This window comes from Brassica oleracea, chromosome C5 (genome assembly GCF_000695525.1).
Source record: "Brassica oleracea var. oleracea cultivar TO1000 chromosome C5, BOL, whole genome shotgun sequence".
Lineage (NCBI taxonomy): Eukaryota > Viridiplantae > Streptophyta > Magnoliopsida > Brassicales > Brassicaceae > Brassica > Brassica oleracea.
This window is the reverse complement of record NC_027752.1, coordinates 37,618,180-37,645,354: the sequence shown is the minus strand read 5'-3', so window position 1 is coordinate 37,645,354 and position 27,175 is coordinate 37,618,180. Positions and strand designations below refer to the sequence as shown.

The 27,175-nt window shown below is 35.6% G+C and overlaps 5 protein-coding genes and 1 pseudogene across 5 annotated transcripts; all 6 read right to left on the bottom strand.

Annotated features, from left to right (window-relative positions):
• Positions 1-3,194: 3,194 nt before the first annotated feature.
• LOC106295598 (dihydrolipoyl dehydrogenase 2, mitochondrial) lies at positions 3,195-5,773 on the bottom strand. Its single transcript, XM_013731537.1, has 2 exons — positions 5,427-5,773; positions 3,195-4,665 (listed from the first exon to the last, which is right to left on the bottom strand). The coding sequence occupies exons 1-2, from the start codon at positions 5,694-5,696 to the stop codon at positions 3,415-3,417; spliced, it is 1,521 nt and encodes a 506-aa protein (XP_013586991.1). The 5' UTR covers positions 5,697-5,773; the 3' UTR covers positions 3,195-3,414.
• A 420-nt stretch (positions 5,774-6,193) lies between these two features.
• Positions 6,194-8,005, bottom strand: LOC106344008 (probable protein phosphatase 2C 43). The gene is made up of 2 exons (XM_013783383.1): positions 7,708-8,005; positions 6,194-7,498 (listed from the first exon to the last, which is right to left on the bottom strand). Exons 1-2 carry the CDS (start codon positions 7,990-7,992, stop codon positions 6,524-6,526), a joined length of 1,260 nt encoding a protein of 419 aa, XP_013638837.1. The 5' UTR covers positions 7,993-8,005; the 3' UTR covers positions 6,194-6,523.
• A 1,045-nt stretch (positions 8,006-9,050) lies between these two features.
• LOC106293630 lies at positions 9,051-10,722 on the bottom strand (annotated as a pseudogene).
• A 683-nt stretch (positions 10,723-11,405) lies between these two features.
• Positions 11,406-13,487, bottom strand: LOC106293799 (zinc finger BED domain-containing protein RICESLEEPER 2-like). Its single transcript, XM_013729441.1, has 2 exons — positions 13,433-13,487; positions 11,406-13,274 (listed from the first exon to the last, which is right to left on the bottom strand). The coding sequence occupies exons 1-2, from the start codon at positions 13,467-13,469 to the stop codon at positions 11,500-11,502; spliced, it is 1,812 nt and encodes a 603-aa protein (XP_013584895.1). The 5' UTR covers positions 13,470-13,487; the 3' UTR covers positions 11,406-11,499.
• Positions 13,488-16,698: 3,211 nt separating this feature from the next.
• On the bottom strand, positions 16,699-19,953 carry LOC106292239 (replication protein A 70 kDa DNA-binding subunit D-like). The gene is made up of 11 exons (XM_013727844.1): positions 19,813-19,953; positions 18,862-19,129; positions 18,685-18,781; positions 18,457-18,581; positions 18,280-18,364; positions 18,049-18,184; positions 17,767-17,966; positions 17,554-17,677; positions 17,282-17,458; positions 17,151-17,204; positions 16,699-17,069 (listed from the first exon to the last, which is right to left on the bottom strand). Exons 1-11 carry the CDS (start codon positions 19,951-19,953, stop codon positions 16,893-16,895), a joined length of 1,584 nt encoding a protein of 527 aa, XP_013583298.1. The 3' UTR covers positions 16,699-16,892.
• Positions 19,954-26,045: 6,092 nt separating this feature from the next.
• Positions 26,046-27,098, bottom strand: LOC106292238 (zinc finger BED domain-containing protein RICESLEEPER 3-like). Its single transcript, XM_013727843.1, has 2 exons — positions 26,681-27,098; positions 26,046-26,353 (listed from the first exon to the last, which is right to left on the bottom strand). The coding sequence occupies exons 1-2, from the start codon at positions 27,096-27,098 to the stop codon at positions 26,046-26,048; spliced, it is 726 nt and encodes a 241-aa protein (XP_013583297.1).
• Positions 27,099-27,175: the final 77 nt, after the last annotated feature.

Genomic DNA, 27,175 nt, shown 5'->3' with positions numbered 1-27,175 from the left:
ATTAAGGATTTGCTGTTGATATGACAAGTCAAAAGTACAACCATCCGTATAAGAGGTAGAAAATATTATGCGAATTATTTTGCCTTCATAACCAAGCCTGAATCTAAAAGAAATGTAAATTTTGTATTTAAAACACGGAAACTTTGGCACCAAGTCTTACATTGAAATTAATTTTGCGTTAGATTTGGAAAATACAATATGTCGATTGAGTATCAATTAATGTGAATTTATTCGTCGAAGTTAACCTAAAAATATTCATATATAAATGATTCCTAGCACCAATTCAATTCCATCATCTTACAAACAAGCAAATCAGCAAAAAAAAAGTCTGTGCTAGAAATAATGTCTATCAATGCTGTTGTCGATGTCAAGCCTTTCAAAACCATGTAGAAGATCAAGGTGAAAATGATTCGGTTGTGGAAACAGTATTCAGCCGCCGGAGGTGAAACCATTGAGATGGTTCTATGCGATCTTAAGGTGTCGTGTTTTGTACTTTTTACTTTGAATACTTATAGTTTGTCATTTTTGAATACTGTTAAGTCTGACACGCTTTTTGTTTTTATAATTTTACAGGGTGGTAAAATTCATGCCACAGTGAAAAAAGAATTGGTTGCTCAATTCTCTCCTTTCTTAATCCAAGGAGAGTCGTTGATGCTGATTAATTTTTCAGTGACTCATTCATTTGGTTCCTATAGAACTACAAACCATCCTTACATGATTAGCTTCCTGTCCACGACCCGTGTTCGATCGTGTGAGAAATTGCCTGAGGGTTTAGCAGGTTTCGAACCAGTGAAGTACACAGAAGTGCTCGATGGAACTCTAAAACCCCGATTACTTGGTTGGTACGTATTGGTAACATTTTGAATTTTGAAAACTGTTTGTATAAGTTGAATTTTCTTCAGATGTTATCGGCCAGATTGTTGAAATAAGTCACATTGAGCATATTAATGTGAATGGGAAGGAGACAGAGAAGATCTCCTTAGAGTTGCGAAATTCTGAGTAAGTTTTGGTTTTACTTATACTTATACATTACTTTAATCTATCGCATAACATATTTTACATATAACTAAATAAATAATCTAAATTTTTGGTATGTTAGTGATGAAAGACTTCCAATGGTGCTTTGGGGTAAATTCGCCTCTGATGTTAACGAGGCTATGCAAGTTCGCGATGAACATTCAACTGTCTTGGTTTTACGCTTTACAAAAATCAAAGTGTAGAAGGGTAAGATACATTCCTTCATAATTATATACCTATGTTTTAAGTGATACCCTAACTGACATGTTGAAATTTCTAACAGAAGAAAGAAGTGTGAGCAATGCCTACAATGTCAGTGAAATTGGGTTGAATCCTCCGATGATTGAAGTTGGGAAGTTCATTGCAAGGTATTTTATATAGACTCTTTGGTTTGAAATAGACAAAACAACAGAGAAAAGATCGTTCATTCTAACCTGATTAGTAGACAACGGCTGAGCTTTCAATCTACAATCTTTCTCTTGATTGTCAATCTCTCTGCAATATAACTATTATCCATTACATAAGCTTTTAAGATTACATATACTGACTACCAAATTATAATACTTATATCGGCAAGTACACTTTATTTATGTTTTGCTGTTTAATCCGAGACCTTTTGTTTGTCTAATCCAGTTGAAAAACACAGTTACGGAGTTTATTAACAATAATAACCGATGAAATGTTTGTAGATTACAGGATAACATAACACATTTGTTTTAAAGATGACCCTTTTCATCTTAGATTTGGAGGAAATTAAATCCTACTCTTTCCATTTCGCTTTGGATTGTGCGTTTGATCTGATTCAAACCCGCATATTCTGTATAGAACATACCTTATCGACATTAAAGAAGTGAGGATTTGTACATGATCTGAAGGTGTTATATGGAGCTGATCCAGGGAAAAGACACATGTTCTGAGGTTGAAAGAAAAGAAAATTATGTCAATTGAAATTTCTGTTTTTGAGTGTTTGTTATGTATTTGCAAACCTATTGAGGCAATGAGAAGTTAGCTGAATGACTAAAGCTCCATGTGCTCTTTTGCCGCATCTTCTCGTATTTCAGAACAAATATATCGTCTCCATTAACAGACACCGTAAGAGTTTGATCTGATTTATTTGTACATTCCCAGGGATCTGATGCAAAAAATAATTTCACAAATGACTCAAACTTCGATAAATTAAGAACGGATATTCCAGATCTTTGGGGACAACACAATGAGACTAACCTTATAGCTTTTGATTGACGGAGCTAATACATAACTCGGTAGAGTACATACAACCTTCGATTCATTTCACTGAAGATCTGTGGTAGGTGAATTCATTTTGTATGCAGGTTCGAAGAATATTTGAGCGTCGTTTCTTCCGAAGCGACGAAATGGAGACGAAGGATAGGGAATATTTCGAAGAAAAGAAAAAAAAAATTGGTTAATTATGTATATGGAAAGTGTAAGTGGATTATAACATTGGGCCTCAAAAATATCATATTACAAAATTGGCCTAATGAAATATCTTGCCTTATGATTTGGCCCAGAATCAACAAAAATAATTTTTTTTACTAATCTATTATGTATTTATGTTTATTACATTAACAATTTCTATTTAATGATGTAAAAACATTTTTTAAAAATTCCAAATTCTGATAAGTCATCTTTTAGTTTTTTTTAAATCATATATAAATCAGATAAGAAGATCATTTAGTAAAAAAATTGGAACAAAGTTTTATTTCTATGACTTCACATATTCAACAAAATCTGCGAATGAATTTGGAATTTCAATGAAGCTCCACGATCCCAATTACAATTAATTTCGCCCCCCACCCCTCCTCCCAATTTATAAAATATTATTTAAACAATATATTTTAATAGATACAACAAACCTACCAACATATCATTTTTCTTTTTCTCATAACCGTATTACTTTTTTTTTAAACTCACGTTGCGCGGATCTTATCCTAGTATTATAATAATATAAAATAATAATTAAACTAGTCCGCGCGTAAACTCCGCTTGGTCCCGATTTTTTGGTAACTCGCTAGGTTCGGGATTGCTGCCAAAGTAGGCGTATTTCCGAACCACCGAACCAAATGATTAAATCTGGAAGTAGAACCGATATTAGGAAAACCAACAATGAAATCACACTGAATTTGGTTTACTCAATTAAAAATGGGTCAAGCAAACCAAGGATCAAACCCGATGAACCATAATGGTTACTTGAGCATTTCAAATTATTACAAAGGAGTGGTAAAGTTATATTCTTTGAGCTCATCCCATATCAAAGAGAGAGTAAAAAAATCAAGGCTTAAACAGAAAATATAAAACCAAATATAACCAAAACAATTCCGGTTCAAGATTGGCCTAAACAGAACCAAAACTAAACCTTGGTTTACCTGCGGCCTTCTTCTACATGTGAATAGGCTTGTCGTAGGTAGCCATAGCAGCTTCCTTGATAGCCTCACTCATGGTGGGATGAGCGTGACAGACTCTAGCAATGTCTTCACTAGACGCATCGTAGTTAATCGCCAGAACCGCCTCGTGGATCAACTCTCCCGCGTTTGGCGACATAATGTGAACTCCCAAGATCTTGTCCGTCTCTTTATCAGCCAAAATCTTGACCAATCCCTCTGCTGTATCGATAGCCTTGGCTCTGCTATTAGCCATGAACGGGAACTTCCCAACTCGGTAGCTCACACCGTCTTTCTTCAGCTGCTCCTCGGTTTTACCCACAGATGCAACTTCGGGGTATGTGTAGACAACGCCAGGGACCTTGTCGTAATCCACGTGTCCGTGTTTGCCTGCTATAAACTCAACACAAGCCACACCGTCTTCTTCGGCTTTGTGAGCCAGCATTGGTCCTGGAATCACATCTCCAATAGCATAAACGCCTGAAACGTTGGTTGAGAACCTCTCGTTCACGAGGATCCTCCCGATTTTGTCAGTTTCGACTCCGATTTTGTCAAGATCAAGTCCAGATGTGAAGGGAGATCTTCCTGCTGACACGAGGACAACATCAGCTTCGAGAGTGGTCTGGTCTCCACCTTCTGCAGGCTCCACTATGAGCTTGACGCCATCTCCTGATGAATCCACGCCAACGACTTTAGTCTTGAGCATGAACTTCATCTTCTGCTTCTCTAGCGAACGTTGAAACTGCTTGCGGATTTCACCATCCATCGAGGGCACAATATCTGACGCAAACTCAACAACTGTGACCTCAGATCCGAGCCTTCCCCAGACAGAACCCATCTCGAGACCGATGTAGCCAGCGCCAATGACGATCAGTTTCTTCGGTATCTCGGTCAGAGACAGTGCTCCTGTCGATGAGACAATCTTCTTTTCATCGATGGTGATGCCGGGCAAAGACTTGACATCCGAGCCAGTTGCGACGATGATATGCTTCCCTTTCACAACGGTGGTTTCTCCATCGGTTGTCTCCACAGAGACTTCAGACGGGGAGAGGAACTTGCCATAGCCTTTAACGTAGTTCACCTTGTTCTTCTTGAAGAGGCCTTCGATACCGCGGGTGAGATTCTTGACGGCTGTGTCTTTCTGAGCTAGCATAGCAGGGAGATCGACTTCAACGGAAGAGACCTTAACGCCATGGTTAGCAAAAACGTGCTTTGCTTCGTGGTACATGTGGGAAGAGTGAAGAAGAGCCTAAAATATACAAGAAAAGAGGAAGCTTTATGAGAATTTAATCCAAAACGTAAGATAGGTTCATCAAAGCTAAAACAGAGTGTGGAAGAACCTAACACAAGTCATACATCAAAGAAAAACAGAGTGCTATTAACACCATGATTAGGAAAAAAAAGAAGTGATTTTGCTTCATGGTACATGTGTGAAGATTGAAGAAGAGGTTAAATATATTCAAGAAAAGTGGAAGCTTTATTAGAATATTTCATTTAACAGAAGCTAAATAGACAAGGTAAGATATGTCTATCAAAGCTAAAACAGAGTATGGAAGAGAGCCTAACACAATCAAACAAGAACAAAAACAAAGTGTTATTAACAAGGAACAAAGCGATCTAATTTAGAGTGAATACAACAGAGTGTGGAAGATCCTAAGCCTAACATAATCATAATCGAAGAGCATTGAGAGGAGTGAAGAAGGGCCAAAATATACATTTTAAAAGGAACAGAAAAATCGAAGCTTTATGAGAATGTTCATTCAATAGAAGCTAATAGATAGGTCCATCAAAGCTAATACAGAGTGTGGAAGAGCCTAAGCCTAACACAATCATACAAGAACAGAAAAAAAAAAACAGAGTACTATTAACAAGGAACAAAGAGATCTGATTTAGTGAATGCGTTTCATCACACAAGCAGAGACTCTTAAACCTCCAAGAAAACCAATTTAATCTCCTTCACGGATCGAATCTCAATGAACAAATTTGAATAATACGATTGAAATGAATCACCTTTGAAGGAATACATCCGACGTTGAGACAAGTACCACCGAGAGCGCCGCGTTTTTCGATGCAGGTCGTTTTGAGACCGAGCTGTGCGGCCTTAATCGCCGCCACGTAACCTCCAGGACCCCCGCCGATGATGACGACGTCGTTTTCGTCGGATCCGGACGAAGCGAAGCCGCGGGAGAGGGAGAAGGAGGATCTGAGAGGGGCAGTGGAGATGTTTCTTGTGAGAAGGTAAGCCTTTCTCCTAGCCAAGTTCGCCATCGCCATCGCCATCGTTGTTTGTTTGTTTGTTGTTTTTCGAAGGAGACTTTGGTTCTTTCAAGAGTCGAATAAAGACGGAAAGCACTCACTAGTCACTAGCAAGGTAACCAACCTCCCCTTTGTTCCTTTAGAATCCGGTTTCCGGTTTAGTTACCGACCGGTTCAATTATCATTCAAGTGGGTTTAGATATTTATGTTATTAACCGGTTAATGTCCGAAGAATTATGACACAGATCATATTACTAGGAGAATCCAAACTCAGTTAAAGTGTTTTAACCACTATGATAAATTGTTAACTGATAGATGATCATCCTAAGATATGTACAAGCTATGTATGATGATACTTCATGGTTTACAATTTTACAATTTCATGACTATATACAAACTGAATATAACATGATATGAAATAATGAAACGAAGATGAAGATTAGAGAAAGAAAGAGAAGAAAGAGTATACAATATTTTTAATGAAATCTGTAAGAAATGAAACAAAAAAAGAGAGATAAAACTTTATATAACCTGGGATTTCCCTTTATTCTTAAATCAGTTTATTATGTACATAAGTGTTCACTAATCCTCTCTACTGGAGAAAATAGCCAATCAAACACAGATCAAAAACGGCTACAACACTTATGCACATTTAAAACAGCAAAACACAAGTAACTAAGTAAGTCACTTCATCTTCTCCTTTTTGTCTGCTTCATTTTTTATTTCATCCAATATCAGAGAGAGATGTTAAATGTCATCAAACAATCTTTGACTTAAGGAGGGTTTTATCTCTCTGCTTTCTATGTTTATATACACTTTGTCCCCCTCAAGACCGCACACAAACAAACCCGTTAGCCTTGCAGCATCGTCTGTAATTTGGCTCTGGCTTCATCAGAAACACAAAACTGTATTTTTCTCCTCTGAGGGGTTGTGGACGAAGACGTGAAGCAGATGACCAACACTGTAACATTATCCGCCGAGTCAAGCCTGAACGCTTCCCTTCCAAGTTCCATCGCACATCTCCTCGGGTCCCCATGTCTCCTCAGCCCTTGCCTGGCAAACGTAACAGCATACTGACTTGTCATCACGTCCCAAACACCGTCACATCCCATTATCAAAAACTCATCTTCCTCCGTCAAAACCATCTGCTTAATCTCCGGGTCTGAGATCAGAGGCGACAAAGAACCTCCCAAGGAAGAGTACCTCTTCAGTGACCAGTCTCCAAGTGCTCTTGTAACCGCGAGTTCACCGTATATATACTCCTCTTCAAAGTACCCTCCTAACTCCTCCACCCGTCTCCGCTCCGCCTCAAACGTAGACTTATGATCAAACGACATATCAACAGCTTTCCCTTTCCTGCATAGCACCGCACGGCAATCACCTACGTTAGCAACCATCAAGTGCCGTCCGATCACAAGAGCTGTCAATGCGGTTGTTCCGCACGAACCACTAACAATGCTTTCATCTTCCATGGCGAGATCAGCTAACCTATAAGCTTCCCGGTGAGATCTCTCAACTTCTTGCAAGAAAAAGTTGTTCAGAACAAAGTGAGACTCTCTAAACACATCGTCTTCAAAGAACAATCTTGTCGCATTCTCTTTAATATACTGAGAAGCTTCAGATCCACCATGGCCATCAAACACACCGTAGAAAGCAACGGGAACAGGGAATCTGAAGAAGGAAGAGGCGAGATGAGATGAAAGATCGTCTATGCATATGTGTTCATCTTCCATGTACTCCCTCGAGCCTTTATCCGCATAACTCCCAGAACTTATCTTGGGGACAAACTCAGTAACATCCTCTTCAGCTACAGAACAAGTCTTCACCTGTTTCAAAAATTGACAGATAAGAAAGAAAAAAACAGAGGATTCACACAACAGAACAGCAAATAAAGGCGACGACTTTATCAAACCACAACTCTTTCTTAACTAAACACGAATTGGATTCCAACCATAAAAGTCAAGTCTTGATCCAAAATTGAATCCAAAACAATCAAAAGCAGAGAAATTGCGTTAAACCCAACACGCACACGTACCGATCCTAACAAGGGCGTTTCTTCGGGAACGGGAATCTCGATACAAACAGAGTCACGGATTCGAACTTGAGCAATCTGAAAGCTATTGAGATCTTGTTGAGATGACTTAACGTCGACGACGACACTGATCTCAGCAGCTTCGACGACGACGTTTTGACTCAGAAGCATCGCTTTAGCTCTTCTGATGAACTGACGTACGCATCTGATTACGAGATCCTTCAGAAGACAAAGCTGTGAGAAAAGCAGCCATTTTTTGGTGACTGAAGAAGCTCTGCTTGTACGCATTTTGATTTTTTTTTTTTTTTGGGGAAGTATTAAAGAAATAAAAAGAAGTTTTACATGAATATGTTGAGAATATATATCACTAATATATAAATATTATATTCTGTTTTAAGATAATTTTTTGTGAAAATTTATTTAGGTATTTTTTGTACTTTTTGGTAAAAATATCTTATTCGTGTAAATATCTATAAATAGGTGTTTTGAAATGTATGATTCTCTTGTGTCCACCACACTAATCTGTTAAACTGGTGGTTGAATACCCAATTAAGACAAAAAGATTTTAATTAATAATATTGTACTTTGGCCAGTGGTGAGTTACACGTGGGAAACATGAGTGCAACCTTTTGAACCACTTGGCCTCTTTTCCAATCCACCGCCACCGTATGGCTCTTAACCTCACCTGATGACCGAATAAATTTGAAAAGAATTGCAAAGAGGCGTAAAATGATATTTGTTGCTAACATTATTAATTATTTTATTTAAATCAAAGCTAACTAATTCTTTACTTATTAAAAATCTGTAGATAAATTAGCAAACTAAAACGAATTTTTTAAAAAGGAAAGTCGAACTCCAAACTTCAAAGGGTGACGCTGCTTGGATACTAGTTCCGGTCAATTTAGTAGACAAAATTATAGGTCATTTAATCCCTCGTTGAATAAAATGTGGCGTGTTGAAATTCTCATCGCATGTTCATACGGCTATAGATTTGTACACTTTTGTTTATATCAACCATATGATAAGTAAGACCCTTTCATGTAATTTTCAAAGTAGAAAAAGACGAATTAGTGACGATTATCCCAGCTATATAAGCAAAGAGAGACGTATGTAAGCACGTTTATTATTTTACTACGCCTAGTCTTCTTCGATTTTCCAAATAAATTATGATATTCAAATTTAATTTAACAAAAGATAGTTTTTTATTCTATTTCCTAAGTTTCATGTTATTTTTTTTTTGTAGACTGCATAATACGATTGTGTAAACAACTCTTCAAAAAGAACATGCTACTGATATATAGAAATAGGAAACCAAAGTACCAAAACCAAAAAAGAAGCAAAGTTGTTAAGTTTCATGAAGGATACAAAAGCATCTTTGAGTTCTTAATAGAGATGGAGAAAAAAAGGTGTTACCATTTTGGTCACACTATCTTATAAGTGGTAACCAGCTTCTGCCGCACATCACTGCGTTAGCAGCTTTGGCATCCATGGACAGAACATTCTCAGGAGGCTCTCTTTTGTCCGTAACATAAGCATCGTAAGACGTGGCACGTGAGATCGGTATAGAGAGAATGTCACGAGCTACACGGGAGAGTACTGGATAAGTTTGGCTCTTCTCTTTCCACCACTTCAACGCTTTGAAGTCTTTGTTCCACTCCATGATCGGCTCTTGGAGGTAGGCATCAAGCTCTGATTCACCAGACTCTCTTGAAGATCCTTCAAACTTGAGAAATTCTTGAAACAAAACAAAGTCCTTGTACGCATCAGGCTTCTACTTCTCTTCCTTGTCTGCTTCCTCTCCATCATCACCATAATCTTCATCCTCATCTTCTTCATCCACTTCATGGTCAAATGTATCAACAGAACATATTGGCTTCTTAAAGATATCACTAGCTGCATAGCGAGCAAACAGACTGCGCAAATAGTCTAAAACAGCTTCAGCATTTGATCCCTCGTCATCCTCAATCTTCTTCGAGCAGTAAAACTCGACGAACTTCATCTTAAACCTCGGGTCCAACACACAAGCAGCAGCCAAAACCAAAAACATCCGACTCCAGTACCTATCAAAAATCTTCAACAGCTTCTTACCCTTACGGAGAAAGTAATCACTCCCACCACCACCACCATCAACCTCCTTCTTCAACATCACCTTAAGCTCAGCAAGAAGGTGAAAGTAAACATTAGACGTGGACCACCCTTCTTCAAAAAGCTCCTTAGCCACTTTCTAAACACAACCACCGAGCTTACAAAACGTCTCAATCTTCACCCACTCCTCATCAGACGGTTTATCATAATCATCGTAAATCTCATCCTTAGAGAAAGCATCCTCCTTATGCATATCAACAGCTCGCTGGTAATGATACAGCTTCAAATCCAGTTGGGCGATGAACACCTCCCCCACCCAACCAACATACGAAGCTCCTCGTACAAAGTCCACCTAAACCCGCTGCACAAACCATCAATCATCAACCGGAACAGATCAGCACAGCAGTACACCACGAAAACAGGCGGGCTAACCCCTCCCTCTCCCGCACATTTCCTGATAGCGTCAACCGTATTCTCATCAAAATCCTCATGGTTAGGGAGCAGGATAGTCGACACCTTCCCCACGATCTCGAAGCTCTGAACAGCAGTTCGGAAATGGTGAATGTAGACATCATCCAAAGGTATGGAGGCGTCGATGGTGTAGCCGAGGATCCATTTCCTGACCTTCCAGCTGTCGTCGATGAAATGAGCAGCCAAACAGGTGAAGTCCTCGTGTTTGATGGGGCCTCTATAGTAGCCTTGGTTGTTGAGAAGCAGCCACTCGTAAGAGAGGGTTAGCTTCCCTTGAAAGTCCTTGAGAAAGCTCTTGGCTTTGACTTTGCGTTCTTCGTGTATCTTGAGGACTTCTTTCCTGATGGAAGCTGGAGTGATTCCTAACCAGTTGGAGATAGGGTTGTGACCACCATCTGCCTCATCCTCAACCATGTCATCATCATCATCGTCTTCCTCCTCCTCCTCCTCAAAATCATCATCATCTTCATCAAGTTTTTGTTCCCAAACTAGCACTCAAAGTCAAAAATCACAAAAATAGCACTTAATATTTTATCAAAAATCACAAACTTAGGGTTTAGAGTTAAAGGGTGGGGTTTAGGGTTTAGGGTTTAGGGTTTAGAGTTTAGGGTTTAGGGTTTAGAGTTGAGAAATAAGGTTTTGGGATAAGATTTCAAATTTTGAAAAATAAAAAAATTAAAATTTTCAAAGAATAAACTTAGAAATGTGCTATTTTGGTCATTTTAATTTTTGAGCGCTATTTTTGTAATATAAATTTAGAAAGTTGCTATTTTGGAGATTTGCTCTTTTAAGAACTGTTTGTCTTGTATTTGTCAAAAAATAGAGCATCTCATCCATCAAAAAATAATTTATATATAATTTTTTTGGTTAATTATTGAATTATTTATAATTTATCAATTAGATTTTAATCAGTTACACAGTGTGACATGTAAAATGGAAATTTTAAAAATATCTCAAAATTTTCAATACTCTGGTTACTTTCTTCCATTTCGAAATTTACATTAATTTTTTATAGAAACCCCGTTAGAATATTTTCAGTGGAGAATCATTTTGAAAAGGTTTCACCTCAGTTAAACAAAGACAACCTTCTAAGAAACGAACATCGTACTGATATAGAAACGGGAGATGGAAGTACTAAAACGAAAACACAGAGATAATGAGATTCGTAAAGCCCTCTAAAGTTCAAACTAGAGACGGAGACGTGAAGATAATGTTGTTACCAATTCTGACACACTATTGTCAAAGCCGTAACCATTTTTTGCTGCACATCATGGCGTTAGCAACTTCGGCTTCCAAGGAGACGACGAACGCAGGAGGCTCTCTTCTGTCCATTCCATAAGCATAGTACGACGTGGCTCGTGAGATTGGGATTGAGAGAATGTCACGAGATACTCGAGAGAGTACTGGATACTTGTGACCCTCTTCTCTCCACCAGTCCAATGCTTTGAAGTCTTTGTTCCACTCCATTACCGGTTCTCTGAGGTAACAATCAAGCTCTGATTCACCAAACTCTCTTGCAGATCCTTCAAACTTGAGAAATTCTTGGAAGAAGGCAAAATCCTTGCAGGCGTCAGTCTTCTTTTCTCTTGTCTTCCTTGCTTCCCTTTCTGCTTCTTCTGATGAATCAGGATCATACTTTTCTTCTCCATCTTCTTCCTCGTCATATTCCTCTTCTTCATCATCCTCACAATCTTCTTCTCCTTCTCCTAGTTCTTCATCATAATCTTCTTCATCTTCTCCTTGTTCTTCATCATAATCTTCTTCACCATCTTGTATTTCATCATGATCTTCTTCTCCTCCTCCATCACCATTTTCACCTTCTTCTTTGGAGTCAACTTTAGCAACCGAGCATATTGGTTTCTGACAGATATCACTAGCTGCATAGCGAGCATACAGACTGCGCAAATAGTCCAAAACAGTTTCAGCTTTCGAAGCTTCATCACAAACTTTGTTCTTAGAGCAGTAAAACTCAAGATACTTCATCTTGAACCGAGGATCCAACACAGAAGCAGTAGCCAAAACCAGAAACATATGATCCCAGTACTTATCGAACCTCTTCAACATCCACTTAGCATTGCAGCGAAAGTAATCACTATCAGCCCCCTCAAGCTCCTTCTCCAACATCACCTTCAGCTCAGCAAGAAGGTAGAAGTAGACGTTAGACGTCGAATAACCTCCTTCGAAAAGCTCCACCGCCACTTTATACATGCAGCCAACGAGTCTGGCAAAAGTCTCGATCTTCACCCATTCCTCATCAGACGGTTTGTCATAGTCATCGTAAATCTCATCCTTCGAGAACTCATCCTCGTTCTTCATATCCACAGCTCGTTGAAGATTAGAAACCCACAGGTTCCAGTTCTCGGACGAACACTTTCCCCATCCAACAATCATACGCAAATCCTCCAGCAGCTTCCCGCTAAAGTCGTTAAACACATGATGAACCATCAACCTGAAAAGATCAGCGCAGCAGTAAACAGGAAAAACCGGCGGCACAATCGAGCTATCTCCCCTCTCTTCTAACCCTCTCTTGAAACCACCCAACGTCTCTTCATCAAAACCTTCCTCGTTAGGCAGTAAAAGAGTAGAGACCTTCCCCTCAATCTCAAACCCCTGATCATCCAGAGCCACCACGTCCACCTCGCTAGCGTACCCGAGGATCCATCTCCTGACCTTCCAATCATGAGCAGTGATGCAGACGAAGCCCTCGTGCAAGACGGGGCCTTTAACGGAATCTCTGGTCCACCCGTGCCCAAGAACAATCCATTCGTAAGAGAGAGTTAGCTTCCCTTGGAAACTTTTGAGAAAGTCCTTAGCTTTCTCTTTGCATTCTTGGTGTATCTCCAGAACTTCTTTCTGGAGGATAGAAACAGTGGGGCGGAAATTAGGGTTGACCCCGCTGCGAACGAAGAACCTCGCTAGGGCGTTAAAAGCTTCCTTCTCCGGATCTGCTGGCGAAGGACGACTATAATCCACCTCCTCCTCATGATCGTCCAGTTTTAGCTTCTTCCTCATTTCTAAAACGATTTAAGGATACAGTCATCAGTACACGCAATACACTGATAGATTCGGGTGGATTCACAAACATCGAAAGGAGCTCAATCGGAACAGAACAAACCCTAGAAATTAGGGTCGAATCCACTAAATGAATATAGAAACAACGAGAAAAAAGTACCTGAGCAGGAGCCGGAGGCGAGATCTCTGTTATCCATGTGTTTCGGGGGAGAGAGAGAGGGGTTTTCAGTGTTTGATTTTCGCGGGAATATCTATCGACGTACGTGGCTTTTTGTAATTGGATAGTTTTTTCTTTTCGGGGGATTTATTAATCGGACGGTGAAGTACTGTGCGTAGTGGACGGACGAGATTGTTTTGAATATTTACGTGTAAGGGAAAAATGGTATATTCGGTTGTTGTATCTGAGTCCATATATGAGATCTCAACAAATTAATAAAGTTGAGACTACACCTAAACTATAATTTTTTTATTAATTTATAAAAATATTAATTTAGCGATATATTAATTAAACTAAAAACTTAATTTAGGACTATAAAATTATATTATTTTATAAAAACATTTAGTGTATATTAATTTATAAAGTATTAATTTAAAGGGTGCTATGAGATGAAAGAGAGATATTTTCTATTGGACTTATATTTGTGGCTTATTTTAATTTCTTACGTCGTCATTGACAGCGTTGTTAATTCGCGCAGAATAAAATGTCTATATTAATGCTAAAATTATATATTATGATTACCTACAACATAATGTATATTTTAAACGATAGTGAGGTAAAACTAAAAGTATGGTTATTATCAGGGACAAAGTCATAGACTTTTTATAATGGGTCCACTAATATTAAAATTTACTTTATGGTGATTGCAAGTTTGAGAAGAAGCTTTGAAAAATATTTTTTTTATTATTTCGTCTATCACATTGTAATAGTTATGGACTTAGGGGTTTAACAAATAAAATCGAAAAAGGTAGATCAATAACATATTATAAGCAAAATAATAACCGTGTGAAATAAAAAAAAAAAGTATAGCTCCTTTAAATTCAGAAAACATAGTTTCATAATAAAAAAAATTGAAGGCTATTCGAACATCTAAACACACATAATTAGTTTAGAATAAAAAAACTCAAAATAACATAAAACTTGCATAACATAATAAATTAAAGTCTTCAACTCTCTTGACGTCGACTCAAAATGCGCGGAATGGAATCCTGAAAGTAAATAATTTTTTTTAACATTAATACTAATTATGTTCACTATTGCTATAATAATATTTTGAAATCATAATAAACTCACATTGATTTGTAGTACTTGATTTCTGAAATCTAAGGATCAAATAAAATATCCGAACAACCTTCAACTGTTGTTAGATGTCTGAAGCGACCATAAAACTCAACAATTCAGTTCTGATCATAAACAATAACATTTTAAAGTGATAAAGTGTCCTCACGTTTACGTAAAACTGGTTGACCAATGTTACAGTGTTCTGCTCATATCTCGTTGGCATCACGTAAACGTGTTCGTCCTAAATTGTAAAGGTTGTTCCAGATGCAACCAGCACGTGAGACTTGCTGGTGGTTCGTTCCTGGAAGTTTCTTCTCATCTTCAAGGTCGTCTAATGCAGAGCTCTCATGGCGGCGAAGGTGGTGACACTCACATGCTTATATTGCTTGCCCGAGAAGACTAATACTCTAAGTCGTTGCATTTACACATGAGCAGAACACATTTACGTGATAAACCAATATCTTTGAAAAATATTAGGTCCTACTTCTATATATAGTGGATACACAAAGACCGTGGAACCTAACGTTTACGTGATAAATCATTAACTTCGAAAAAGATTAGCTCCTACTCTATAAACTAAACAATGTACCACCAATATTGTGATCATTATGTAGGTGAAATTATGATACACATATACATTTTGCTACACTAATGATGCAAAACGGTCAGGCTGTTCCGAGTTGCGATATTTTGTGTAACATCTGTGTAAGTTGTCTCACGTTTACGAAAAACTGGCTGACCAATGTTAAAGTGTTCTGCTCATATCTCGTTGGCATCACGTAAACATGTTCGTCCTAAATTGTAAAGTTTGTTCCAGATGCGACCAGCACGTGAGACTTGCTGGTGGTTCGTTCCTGGAAGTTTCTTCTCATCTTCAAGGTCGTCTAATGCAGAGCTCTCATGGCGGCGAAGGTGGTGACACCGGATGCTTATATTGCTTGCTCGAGAAGACTAATACACTAAGCCGAGACGATTTACATTGATTCAATCTCATCGAAACATCACCTCATCGAGCAGCAACAAAACCGAGTACCTCACATTTATCTAGAAATAGATTTTCAACGTCCTCTTTCAGCAATGAGAGGCGGTTCTCAAGAACGTAAGTGCTCTGCTAAATGCATGAAGGCAAGTATGGAGAAAAGGGTTACTCCATTAACACTTGGCATCGTACTAAAGTTTCATCGCTTTGTCATCTCTACGGATCTGTCGACTTAATAGCGATAGATCAGATGGGTTACCTTTTTTAACAGAAACGTATAGAGGAATAATGATGATTTATTGATGCTATGATTATATTGAGAGAATTGAGAAATCAACTAATCGAACTTGAAGATGAAGGTTTATCACGTAAAAGTGTTTGTCGAGAAAAGTGTAGATAGTATGAAGTTCTTTTAAAAAAATGTTAGTGTGAACGCATTAAATTTACATTTTTGGTGAGAAACATTCTCTGCGTGACACTGACACCTAATCGTTTTACTAAATAAAAGCTTCTCGTGAAACCACATCACCACGTCACATTCCTCGCCAATAAAATTTTAAGGTAAATTTTTTTTTTTGAATGAATGTTAAATTTATTCACCAAAAAAAGCCTTATTACAACTAGTGCATACTTTTTTGCAAAGTAATTTACATACTAGAACTCAAAAAAAAAAAGACTATAAGCTAATTACATTCTTGTTTGAAACTAAATTTGCATTAGCACTTCCATCCCTCTCCCTCATTTTTTCTGCACCAAAGTGATTCTATTTCTGATCCTCTTCTCAATCACCTTTTTAAAAACTGGTAACGGTATCATCTTCTTCCCATGCTTCAGCTTATTCATTTCTCTCCACAAGGCATATAAAACAGCTTGGAAGGCATATCTGGTACAAAGTAAACTCTTCTTCTCTCTAGTCTTATCAGAAATAATGGTTATTATTTCAGACCAAACTACAGTGAAAGACTCGCGCAACAATCCTTTGGCTATAAGGTAAATTTTAAAGTGCTTCTCTGAGGATATACTTTATTAATGGATAATAAAATTATAATATCGAAAATTGAAAAGTAACCTTTTAATTGCTTCAATAATATATCTTGTTATTTCAAAAAAGGCTTTATAATTTAGTATATAAAAGAGCTATAATTTTGTACAAAATATACCAGTTAAGACAAAAAAAATGAAAAGAGGCTTTATATTAATTTAACAACAAATAACCTTAGAGTACATAAAACGCTTCAGACTAAATAAAATAGATAAACCAAAACACATAAGCAAAATAATATAAAGCCAACACCAATAAAATACTTATAAGAATAACAAAAAAAAGCCTCTTTTCCTTGTAGACAAGCATCCTATAACTCTTCAGCCACTTTTTTCAGTCTTCACTTTCTTGATCGAATCAGAAGGTCCATGTTTGTTAGCAGTACTCTGGTAAAAGGCTGCCTCTATACTTTCGATTGGGGATCCTTCACGTTTAGCAGGAGTCTTCACATTAGATTCAGAGTCAACCGAAGAACCGCCAGCTAGCAGCATAGAACCCTGAACCACACGAATTGTTATTTAAAATAAAACACTTCGGCACATTCAAACATAGTTAGTAGAGATCAATCAATATATTACCTCTGGGTCCTCAGGCCCATTAGAAAAATCTGGGTAGAACATGTTTGAACCTCCCTAATCATTTCAAGTTAAAAGTCTTTAAGATATCCAAAAACACTATATAAAGACTCGGGTATTCAAAAGACATGTACCTTAGGATAAGAGGACACGTCAAACTCGTTCATCATATATGGGCTGGTGATAATCTTCTGCACCTTGAATGTGTCGTCCTCGTACTGATAATTAACCTCATCTATAATGATCTTAAACAAATATGTTTTACCAACTAAATTCTTGAGAGCGGTGCGTAAAACATTGGGTTCCAGGATCTACAAAAAACGACAATCAAGTAGTTGTACGTAAGGTTACAGAGAACATATAAACAAAACAAACATTACAAAACAAATTGAAGTAGAGGCCATACTTCACTTGTGATATGTGTCGTTGGATGAAAGCAAGGTTGATGGAGCAATTGCAGCGCAATATTATCTAACACCAACAACTTCGTGTGGCCTGTATTATCTAGTACTACCAAATGCAACTTGTACCTAGCATAAATAAAAATACAATTAAATATAGATAACAAAAATACAATTGTTGATATGCAAGAAAAATGAACTGGGTTGTATATTAGTACCTTAGCTTCAGCTTAGGATTGAGCATCTTGCACTTAGTACAATAGAGCATACAACGAACATCCAGTTCATAGGTTCTTCCGGGGTGAACGTTATTATGCAACATATCTAGTTTTGTACCACACACTTTGCAAATAATATAGTACCAACCCATATCATTATCAATCGCAGCTATGGTGCACCTTACAAAACACCTCTCAACCTATCAAAATAATCCTCCTATTTATAAAAATAAGAAAACTTAATGTATGCTTAGGTGATGAAATTATTGAAATTAATTAAACCTTTCTCGTCTCCAAAATATCAGATATTGTTTTTTGTGGCGTTTGAACGAAGTAGTCTTCTTCCTCTGACATCATTGATACCATCGAAAATGGTTTAGACTGCACAATTTCTAAAGATATATTTTCCTTTGGTAACCTAAATATAAAAATAAAGAAATTTGTAAAATCAGTACTGATATAAGGCTGAACTAAAATACAACTCGATGATTTTCCAAAAATATACAAACTTACAATTTGGCAAAAGTTTCTACCTCTTGAATAGATGGATTAAGGGAGATATCGGACACATTGTATGCATTGCATACGCTTCGCTCATCTTGTAAGAAGAACATGTTTTTCATGTATAAGAATATCATATTTATAAAGATCACTTAAAATAAGTAACCTCATGAAAATAAAGACGTTTACCTTTCCATATTTTGATCTTGCCAAACTTCATAACACAAATTAGAGTTCGATCAGAAAGAAGTTGAATTGCTTCGCTTAGATCTAGTGCAACCTTTCCCCATACAACCAATGGAAGCCTAACATCTCTGAGGATCAAAATTTAAAAGGATATGGTGGTAAGTATGTGAAAATAAAATATATAATGGTAGATCCTTACAAAATAAAACTATATCAAATCGTATAACTCACTCTTCATTTTTTAACTCTAATGAAATCTTTTCTGTGTCCTTCCCACTGAGAGACACTATTTCAACATGAGTAACCTCTACAATCTGACCAATAATATCTACAAAATAAGATTAAAAAGCCAGTATAATATTTTTGACCACGTTCAACGCTCTGTACATATATTTTATTTACACTCACCGATCAAATATTCAGGGCTCAGACTACCATCTAAGATTTCACGAAAATTGACAGGGGTGAAACCAGTCAATCTGTATGGCAAATCGTCACAAAATCCAACCCGAGTGGTGGCTTGGAGCCAAATTTTGTAAGGATACTTGGTTAATCGATAGGACCCACATGATTGAGAAAGAGAAAAATTGATGAATATCTTCGAGTCACCTTCTTCGAGGAATGATTCAAAGATCGGAACCACATCATCATTAACAGTTGCATGAATCATATCACCCTGCAGCACATATAAGTAAAACCATATAAATATAAAATACCTATCTATTTGAGTATCAAACGCATAATAACCAGTGTTATAAAATACATTATACACTGGTCGGACGGTGAACTACCATATAGTGCTTAATTGTATATACAGATGCTTATGCGGGGTATATACGGTCAATATTTTATAAAGAAAAATAGATTATTTAGTAATTATAGTGATAAATCTAAAATATATATCATAAATTTGTATAGTTCTAAATGTTTTCTAATTTAAATAAAGAGTAAAATTTCAAATATATTCTAAGATCTTTTTTTTTGTAGAACCTGGATGTGAAACAAAGAATTTCATTATAAAACAAATATTCTGGACAATAAAATACAAATACAACATCTAAACTTTTATATTCTGCAATGGTAAAAAGATGGGTGAAAAAAGGAGAGACTTTATACACACATTCCTACAAAATATGATCACGAACCTAAAGTAAAGTAATTGTCTTAATTGGTCTTTTAACTCAAGTTAAAGCTTCCAAAACATGTCAAAGCATCTAATTTAACCGAACTATAAAATTTGGTACGCCAAGGTTACGTATAACGTATAGTCAGCGCATGTACGGCCGTATAACACGTATTTTAGAACAGTGATAATAACAATAATTCGTATTTCAGACCACCATCAGAAAAACAACTTACATTTGAATCAAGTAACACCATCTCAATACTCTCAATGTCGCCTGCGAAGTATTGTCTCCATAGACGAATGATCTTTACCTTAATTTTCCACGTAGTTTTCATAGGATTCAAGTCGATAACGTTGTCAAAAATTCCAGCCATCTTAATGTGGAGTCTACTCTACGTTTTTTGTTTTGGGATGGAGAGTAAGAGAGGCGGCGGTTAATATATATTTGCTATCCTCTTAACATTAGGTTAGCATCTTTCAGCTTTGTAAATTAGGAAGAACCTAGTAATGGTAAGATAAAATATCCTACCATATATTATATAAGATTATCTACATAGAGTTTTGACATAATTTTAGACAGGATTGCTTATTGAAAACTTGGGGGCCAAGCATTATAACCAAGTTTCTATAAAACATGGTTACTGTTAGATTAAGGACGATCAAAATTGATATTTTTAATAAATCAATTTCAAATAAATAAACATTTATTAATTAAATTTCTTTAAAAAACGAACACAACCATAATCCAAAAAAAAAATATATATTTAATAGATTTCGGAAGTTATATTCGTGGTTTTAGCTACATGAAACTCAAGTACTCTTCGAACAGCAACACCTATCGTCTCTATAGTTATTTTTAGCATGATGAAGGCGAAGGTGATAACGTTAAAAATAAAATATATACGTACTATAAGCCGAAGTGAAAAATGAAACAGAAACGGGTTATTGACGAAGTCAGAGTAAAGTGGGTTGGCCTTGTGCAAGCGACTTCCGGAAGAGCAATTACCACAGCAATGTGCATGTGGTAATAAGAAGCATGTGGTAAAAACGTGTTAACAGCAGCTTAGCAATAGTTTGAAATTGCTCTGCCGGAAGTTGCTTGTCATCTTCAAGAAATTCAAACAATTCACCATGCAAACAAAGAGTTCCATCATATAGGTGCAAGTATAGGCCTCATAAAGCAGTTCTTTTGGAAACTACTACCAAACAAACTTGGGCAAACTCAGTGACAACACAGAACTCTCGTTCATTCTCAACCGTGGAATCAAGTATTTCAATTATCTTCCCATGACGTGGCTTCCGCAATATCTGAAAGCAAACATACAAGTACGGTCAAATCCAATGAGACTCACACACACACCAGGTGATGCGCTAGCATAGAATAAGTGCATCTAACCTCGATTTCTTGTCTTACATTGTGTATTATCTTCTGCACTCTTTTGCAACAGAACCGAGTTGTGATAACTCGAAACATTATGGCCACTTAGAATAAAAAGAAGCTCGTCAGTACTGGAAAAATTATGGTTCAAGCCACTTAGAATAAATAGAAGCTCGTGAGTATATTTTGTCTTAGCCTATCACGAACCTCGAATTATTGTCTTAGAATAAAAAGAACCTCAGTGAGTACTAGAAACTCTATCACGAACCTCGATTTCTTGTCTTAGCCTGTGTATATCTTGTCTCACGTACTCTTCGAGCACAAACACCTCTCGTCTCTATGATTATATTTAGATGAGGAAGGTGAAGGTGATAACGTCGAGAAGAGAACTTTGGTTGTTATGTCGAAAAGAAAGCCAAGAAAAAAAATATCGTCTTGAGAAAGATTTTTAAGGATTAACGTAATGTTTGCCTTAAATTCATAGTGTTTGAGACAAACGTTCTCCAAGCGACACGTATGCAATTTCTTAAATAAAAGCTTCTCATAAAGCCACGTCAGACACATTGCCAATAAACCTTTAAAGAAATTTTTAAAAGTACTTCTCCTTAATATATAGGGGATTCAAGAACAGAAAAATGGTGTTACATAGTATCAGTATCACTGGTTCATGTGTTTACAAAACTTACATGACAAATCACTTTAGGGAATTTATCATCTATCTAAAAAGTTCAGAATGACTCAAAAAATGGTTTACGTTGCAGGCCCGGCCCTGAGATTTAGGGGGTCATAAGCGAAATATTAAAGATTTTAACAAAAAAAAAAATTCTACAAATTTGGGAACCTAAAAACTATTTTTATAAGCCTATATCTGTGTAATTTTTTTTCAAAAATTTTGGGGATCAAAACCCAATGTTTCTTTGGTTTTGCCCCAAACTAGTCCCTATTATATTGGTATTCCTACATTAACATAGTCCAACTGTCCCGATCAGTACATAAACGTATGAGCTGTGCGAATTCATACACAAACACTCAATTAATTCAAATTTCATACACGAAATGACGAAATCCAGTTTTTACATACATTGACGAATTTTCCGTTAGTCAATGAAAACGGAATATGATCTGGCGGTTAACGGTCGCTTATATGTCCCTTAAAAATCCTATATGGCATTTTTGTTCAAAACAATAAATAATTATTTAAAAAATATTTTTAATTTCGTTGAGGGAAGGGAAATCGAACTTGGGTTGGAGTATTAACTCATCCAGAAATCAGCCACTGTGCCAAGATCACCATATTGTTTTTATTTAGTATGATGTTTTATTTATTTTATACTATTGAATATTTCTGTGTTTTAAAAAAAACCTCATGTATAAATATTTTTTATTCACAAATTGCATATAATTTCTAATATATAATACATAACTAATGTGTAAATTTTTATGTGTTAAAAAAAAAACAATGTATAAATATTTCTGAGTTTTATAAAAAACATAATGTATAAATATATTTTCACAAACTTTCTTATTTCAATCGAATAAAACTTAGAAATGTGGAAAGAAATCAGATTTAACGTTATTTGATCCGACCTGTATGCCCATATATATGAATATCATTGATAAGGATGAACTAAATTATTATATTATCAGCATAAATTTTCTCTAAAAATGTATATAATTTTTCACAAATTTTTATATAATTTCTAATATATAATACAGATTGTTGGGGAGATTTCTCCATGTATAAAGATGCTAGGGATTTTTATAGGAACACTCTAATATAAAATATGAATGTTGGACACATCTCTTGTAATTTATGAATAAACTAGTATTACTGCCTGGGCTGTGCACAGGTTAATAACTTTTTTAAAAAAATATTTGATCGTTGTCATAATTTACAATCAAAATAAATTATTATTTGAACTATTATATAAACAGTAGCACGTAATAATAGAGGTTCCTACATTGAAACAAAGCAGTTGAAGGGATAAAACAGATATCATTATAAAATGGATATATGTTTGTAAAACTATTTTAAATAACAAAATATAAAATATAATTAAAATGATTTATTTGATCCCTTAATTTTGTTTGATGATTTTAAAATAACATATACTTAATATAATTTACTGTAAATTTAAATAAGATGAATCTAACAAATTTGCTAGTTTATTTTCTTACAGTTTAAAGTAACTGTTGCATTTATTTTTATGTTAATTTATCTAACATCTTTTTGTAAGAGCACACATTTCAAACTAACCCACATTACTTATTTTGATAGTTTGTTAAATTTATAAAAAAAAATTAACATTATAATTTTTTTAATTTTTTTACACCTTTAGTTTGTTTTTTATTAGATTATAATGACTTGTTTAGCAATAATTAAGTAAAGTAAACTTACCTTTGGATTTGGAAATGCAAGTTCTGTGATATAATCCAAGAATAGTTTTAGGGTCGAACTCAACTGATGTAGTGAATGCTGAAAAATAATTAATTCAACAAATAAAATATTAATCACCAAATTAAAGAAAAGTACTAAATAGTAGAAAACATGCAAAACCTTCTTTGCGAGGCCAAAACATGATGATTATCCCTTTAGTCCCCTTTCAGGAGAATATTTTTGATTTTGCTCCATCCCATCTTTTCAAACCGTGACCTACAGTGCATTGTGCATGTGCCTGCAAATCAATGGATATAGGAAGTTTCTAAGTTATATATAGGCAGTGATCTAAAACTTAATCTCTTCAAAAATACCATACCATAGTCAATCTCTTCTCGTAATTTTATATCTTGTCGATTGAGTCAGCAATGATAAATAAAGTTTTAAATTGGTATAGAGGAAAAGAAAGAAGACGTTTTAATTGGTGCAGGGAAAAAAAAGACGGGAAGAAACATGTCGATGTTTTGTTTTGAGAGAGATAAAAATATGTTGCTTTGACAGAGAAGATTGAAAGAGGAAAAAAACAAAGAATAATTTAGTATATCAAAATTATATAGAAGAAAAAAAACAGTTTGAAAATGGTGATCAAATGGTTTTGAACGTGGATGCAATATACTAAGAAAATTTAGGATTATGTCCTGAAAATTAGGAATAGAAGATAAACTATTTTTAGTCAGTTTTTATGTTTTGTTTTTATAATATTTTGTATTTTCCATATGTCAAATTTTAATTTGTTAGGTGACTTCTGCTAATATATAAGAGATATATAATGAAAACGAAATATTCATTAGTTTTTTTCTAAAACACATAAATATTCTTTGTATAAATAGAACATCATACTAAATTAAAACAATTGGTTGGACTCAGCACAGTGGCTGATGTCAAGATGAGTTAATGCTTCGACCCAAGTTCAATGCCCCCAGCTTAGCAAGTTTAAAATTATTTTTAACTAATTATTTATTATTTTAAACGTTAAATGCCACGTATGATTCTTTTCAGACATGTAAGCGATTGCTAATTGCCAGCTCAGATTCTGTTTTCATTGACTAATGGAAAATTCGTCGATGTATGTAAAAGTCGGATTTTATAATTCGTGTATGAAATTAAAATTAATTGAATATCCGTGTATGTATTCGCACAACTCGTATGTTCATGTACTGATCGGAACTGTTGGACTCTGTTGATGTAGGAATAGGCCGATTTCCCGTTCAGGGACTTATTATCACTCAAATGTTGTTTTGAGTCAGCGAAGCTAGTAGGGCGAAAGGTTAAAGGTTAGACACATTCTATCAGCCTCGTTGGTGACTCTCATCGTTATGTTATCTCTCTGGTTCATTGTAGACCTAACAATGGTGCTAGTTAAGCTTTAATAAAAGTTTGTCGTCGAGGAGTAGCTTCAATGATTCATAACATTAACTAGATCTCGATCCGCGCAATCGTGCGGATTTTTGTTTTCATTTATTTTTATATAAATATTTTGTTTTCAATTCTAAATTGGTATATATTATAATATATATATGTCTATCAATTTTTAAAACATAATAAGTTTATTGTATATTTTTTCATTGAATAGATTGTTTCAAAAACTTTCACATGTATTTGTATTTTCTTCTGTATATATATTTTCGGATTATTATTTCATTATTAAAATCCTAACTATATATATAAAGATTAGTAAAATATTGTTTATTGTCATATTCAAAGATATTGTAACATTTCACAAATTTAGAAAGTTTTTAAAAAAATAAATGTTTCGCTTCATAGATTTATATTATCAAGTAAATAATTAAACATTTAGTTTTTGTTTAATTTTAAAAATAAACTATATAGTTTAAAATTTGTTTTCATTGGTTTAAGGCAGTAAAGATTAATCATTGTTAGATAATATGTTTTTTGTTATTTTTTTGAAAAAATTATAATTTTAAAAGTTAACATCGACAAATATTTAATTAGTTAGCATATAGAGGTATAATATTACAACACTAGATTATATCTATTTAATTTATATTATCTATAAATCCAATAGATTATCTATTGTTTAAATCCAATTATTGATAACCCAATAAAAATTTCTGGTAGACCCAAAATTTAAATGATAAGATTATATATTAAATGTAACATAACTTTCTATTAATAGATCCGTTAGGTCCATTTTTAAAAAATCACATATGAATCGATGTTGTGACTTCTGTTTTAATATATAAGATTCTAGAGTGCAGTCAATCCAATGATTAATAACGGAAAGAACGATGCTAATATAAAGCTAAAAATGGGCTTAATATGATGCATGACTAAAAATAAGTTCTACTAAATAAATTTAAAGTAGTTTAATAATTAACCAAAATTTTTATAATTTTTCCAAAGAAGATACACGCTAGTTACTTTCTTCAGTCTTGAAAGTTTAATTAATTTTTTTAATTATAAAACCCCATTGAAATATTTTCAATGGTGAATCATTTCGAGAAATTCCAATTTAGTTAAACAAATATAAGTAGATAACCTTCTAAGAAATGAACATCGTAGTGATATAGAAACGGGAGACGAAAGTACTTAAACGAAAAACATAGATATTGAGATTCATGAAACCTTCTAAAGTTCAAACTAGAGACGAAGACGTGAAGACAATGTTGTTACCAATTCTGACACTATTGTCAAAGTCGTAACCACTTTTTGCTGCACATCATGGCATTAGCAACTTTGGCTTCCAAGGAGACGACGAACGCAGGAGGCTCTCTTTTGCCAGTAACATAAGCATCGTAGGACGTGACTCGTGAGATGGGAATTGAGAGAATGTCACGAGCTACTCGAGAGAGTATTGGATACTTGTGACCTCCATCTTCTCTCCACCATTCCAACGCTTTGAAGTCTTTGTTCCACTCCATAACCGGTTCTTTGAGGTAGGCATCAAGCTCTGATTCACCAAACTCTCTCGGAGATGATCCTTCGAACTTGAGAAATTCTTGAAAGAAGGCAAAATCCTTGCAAGCGTCAGGGTTTTTTTCTCTGTTCTTTCTTGCTTCCCTTTCTGCTTCTTCTGATGAATCAGAATCATATTTTTCCTCTCCTTCTTCCTGTTCTTCGTCCTCATAATCTTCTTCTTCTTCTTCATCCTCGTAGTCTTCTTCTTCTCCTTCTTGTCCTTCATCACAATCCTCTTCTTCTTGTTCTTCATCACAATCTTCTCCTTCTCCATCATCATTTTCATCTTCTTCTCTGGAGTCAACTGCAGTAACAGGGCATATTGGTTTATGACAGATATCACTAGCTGCATAACGAGCATACAGACTGCGCAAATAGTCCAAAACAGTTTCAGCATTTGATCCCTCATCATTCTCAATCTTCTTCGAGCAGTAAAACTCAACGTACTTCAACTTAAACCTCGGATCCAACACACAAGCACTAGCCAAAACCAAAAACATCTGATTCCAGTACTTATCGAACCTCTTCAACATCCCCTTAGCTTTGCAACGAAAGTAATCACTATCAGCACCCTCCAGCTCCTTCTCCAATATCACCTTCAGCTCTGCAAGAAGGTGGAAGTAGACATTAGACGTCGAATACCCACCCTCGAAAAGCTCCACCGCCACTTTATATATACAGCCAACGAGCTTGCTAAAAGTCTCGATCTTCACCCATTCCTCATCAGATGGTTTGTCATACTCATCGTAAACCTCATCTTTGGAGAACGCATCCTCCAGTTTCATATCCAATGAACAGAAGAAACAACGACACGGCAGTACCAGAACAGGAGCCGGAGCCGGATGCGAGATCTCTTTTATCC

Coding starts and splice junctions, on each gene's coding strand:
- LOC106292239 (XM_013727844.1), bottom strand. CDS start 19,953: ATGGCTGGAATTTTTGACAACGTTATCGACTTGAATCCTATGAAAACT. Junction 18,365..18,456: donor CAAGATCAAAATATGGAAAG/GTAAACGTCTTT, acceptor TCTTCTTACAAG/ATGAGCGAAGCGTATGCAAT. Junction 18,185..18,279: donor GTAGAAACTTTTGCCAAATT/GTAAGTTTGTAT, acceptor TTTTATATTTAG/GTTACCAAAGGAAAATATAT.
- LOC106344008 (XM_013783383.1), bottom strand. CDS start 7,992: ATGCGTACAAGCAGAGCTTCTTCAGTCACCAAAAAATGGCTGCTTTTC. Junction 7,499..7,707: donor AAACGCCCTTGTTAGGATCG/GTACGTGTGCGT, acceptor TTTTTGAAACAG/GTGAAGACTTGTTCTGTAGC.
- LOC106295598 (XM_013731537.1), bottom strand. CDS start 5,696: ATGGCGATGGCGATGGCGAACTTGGCTAGGAGAAAGGCTTACCTTCTC. Junction 4,666..5,426: donor TCGGATGTATTCCTTCAAAG/GTGATTCATTTC, acceptor TGTATATTTTAG/GCTCTTCTTCACTCTTCCCA.
- LOC106292238 (XM_013727843.1), bottom strand. CDS start 27,098: ATGAAACTGGAGGATGCGTTCTCCAAAGATGAGGTTTACGATGAGTAT. Junction 26,354..26,680: donor TGTTTTGGACTATTTGCGCA/GTCTGTATGCTC, acceptor CCTTCTTTCAAG/AATTTCTCAAGTTCGAAGGA.
- LOC106293799 (XM_013729441.1), bottom strand. CDS start 13,469: ATGGATAACAGAGATCTCGCCTCCGGCTCCTGCTCAG. Junction 13,275..13,432: donor CGCCTCCGGCTCCTGCTCAG/GTACTTTTTTCT, acceptor AAATCGTTTTAG/AAATGAGGAAGAAGCTAAAA.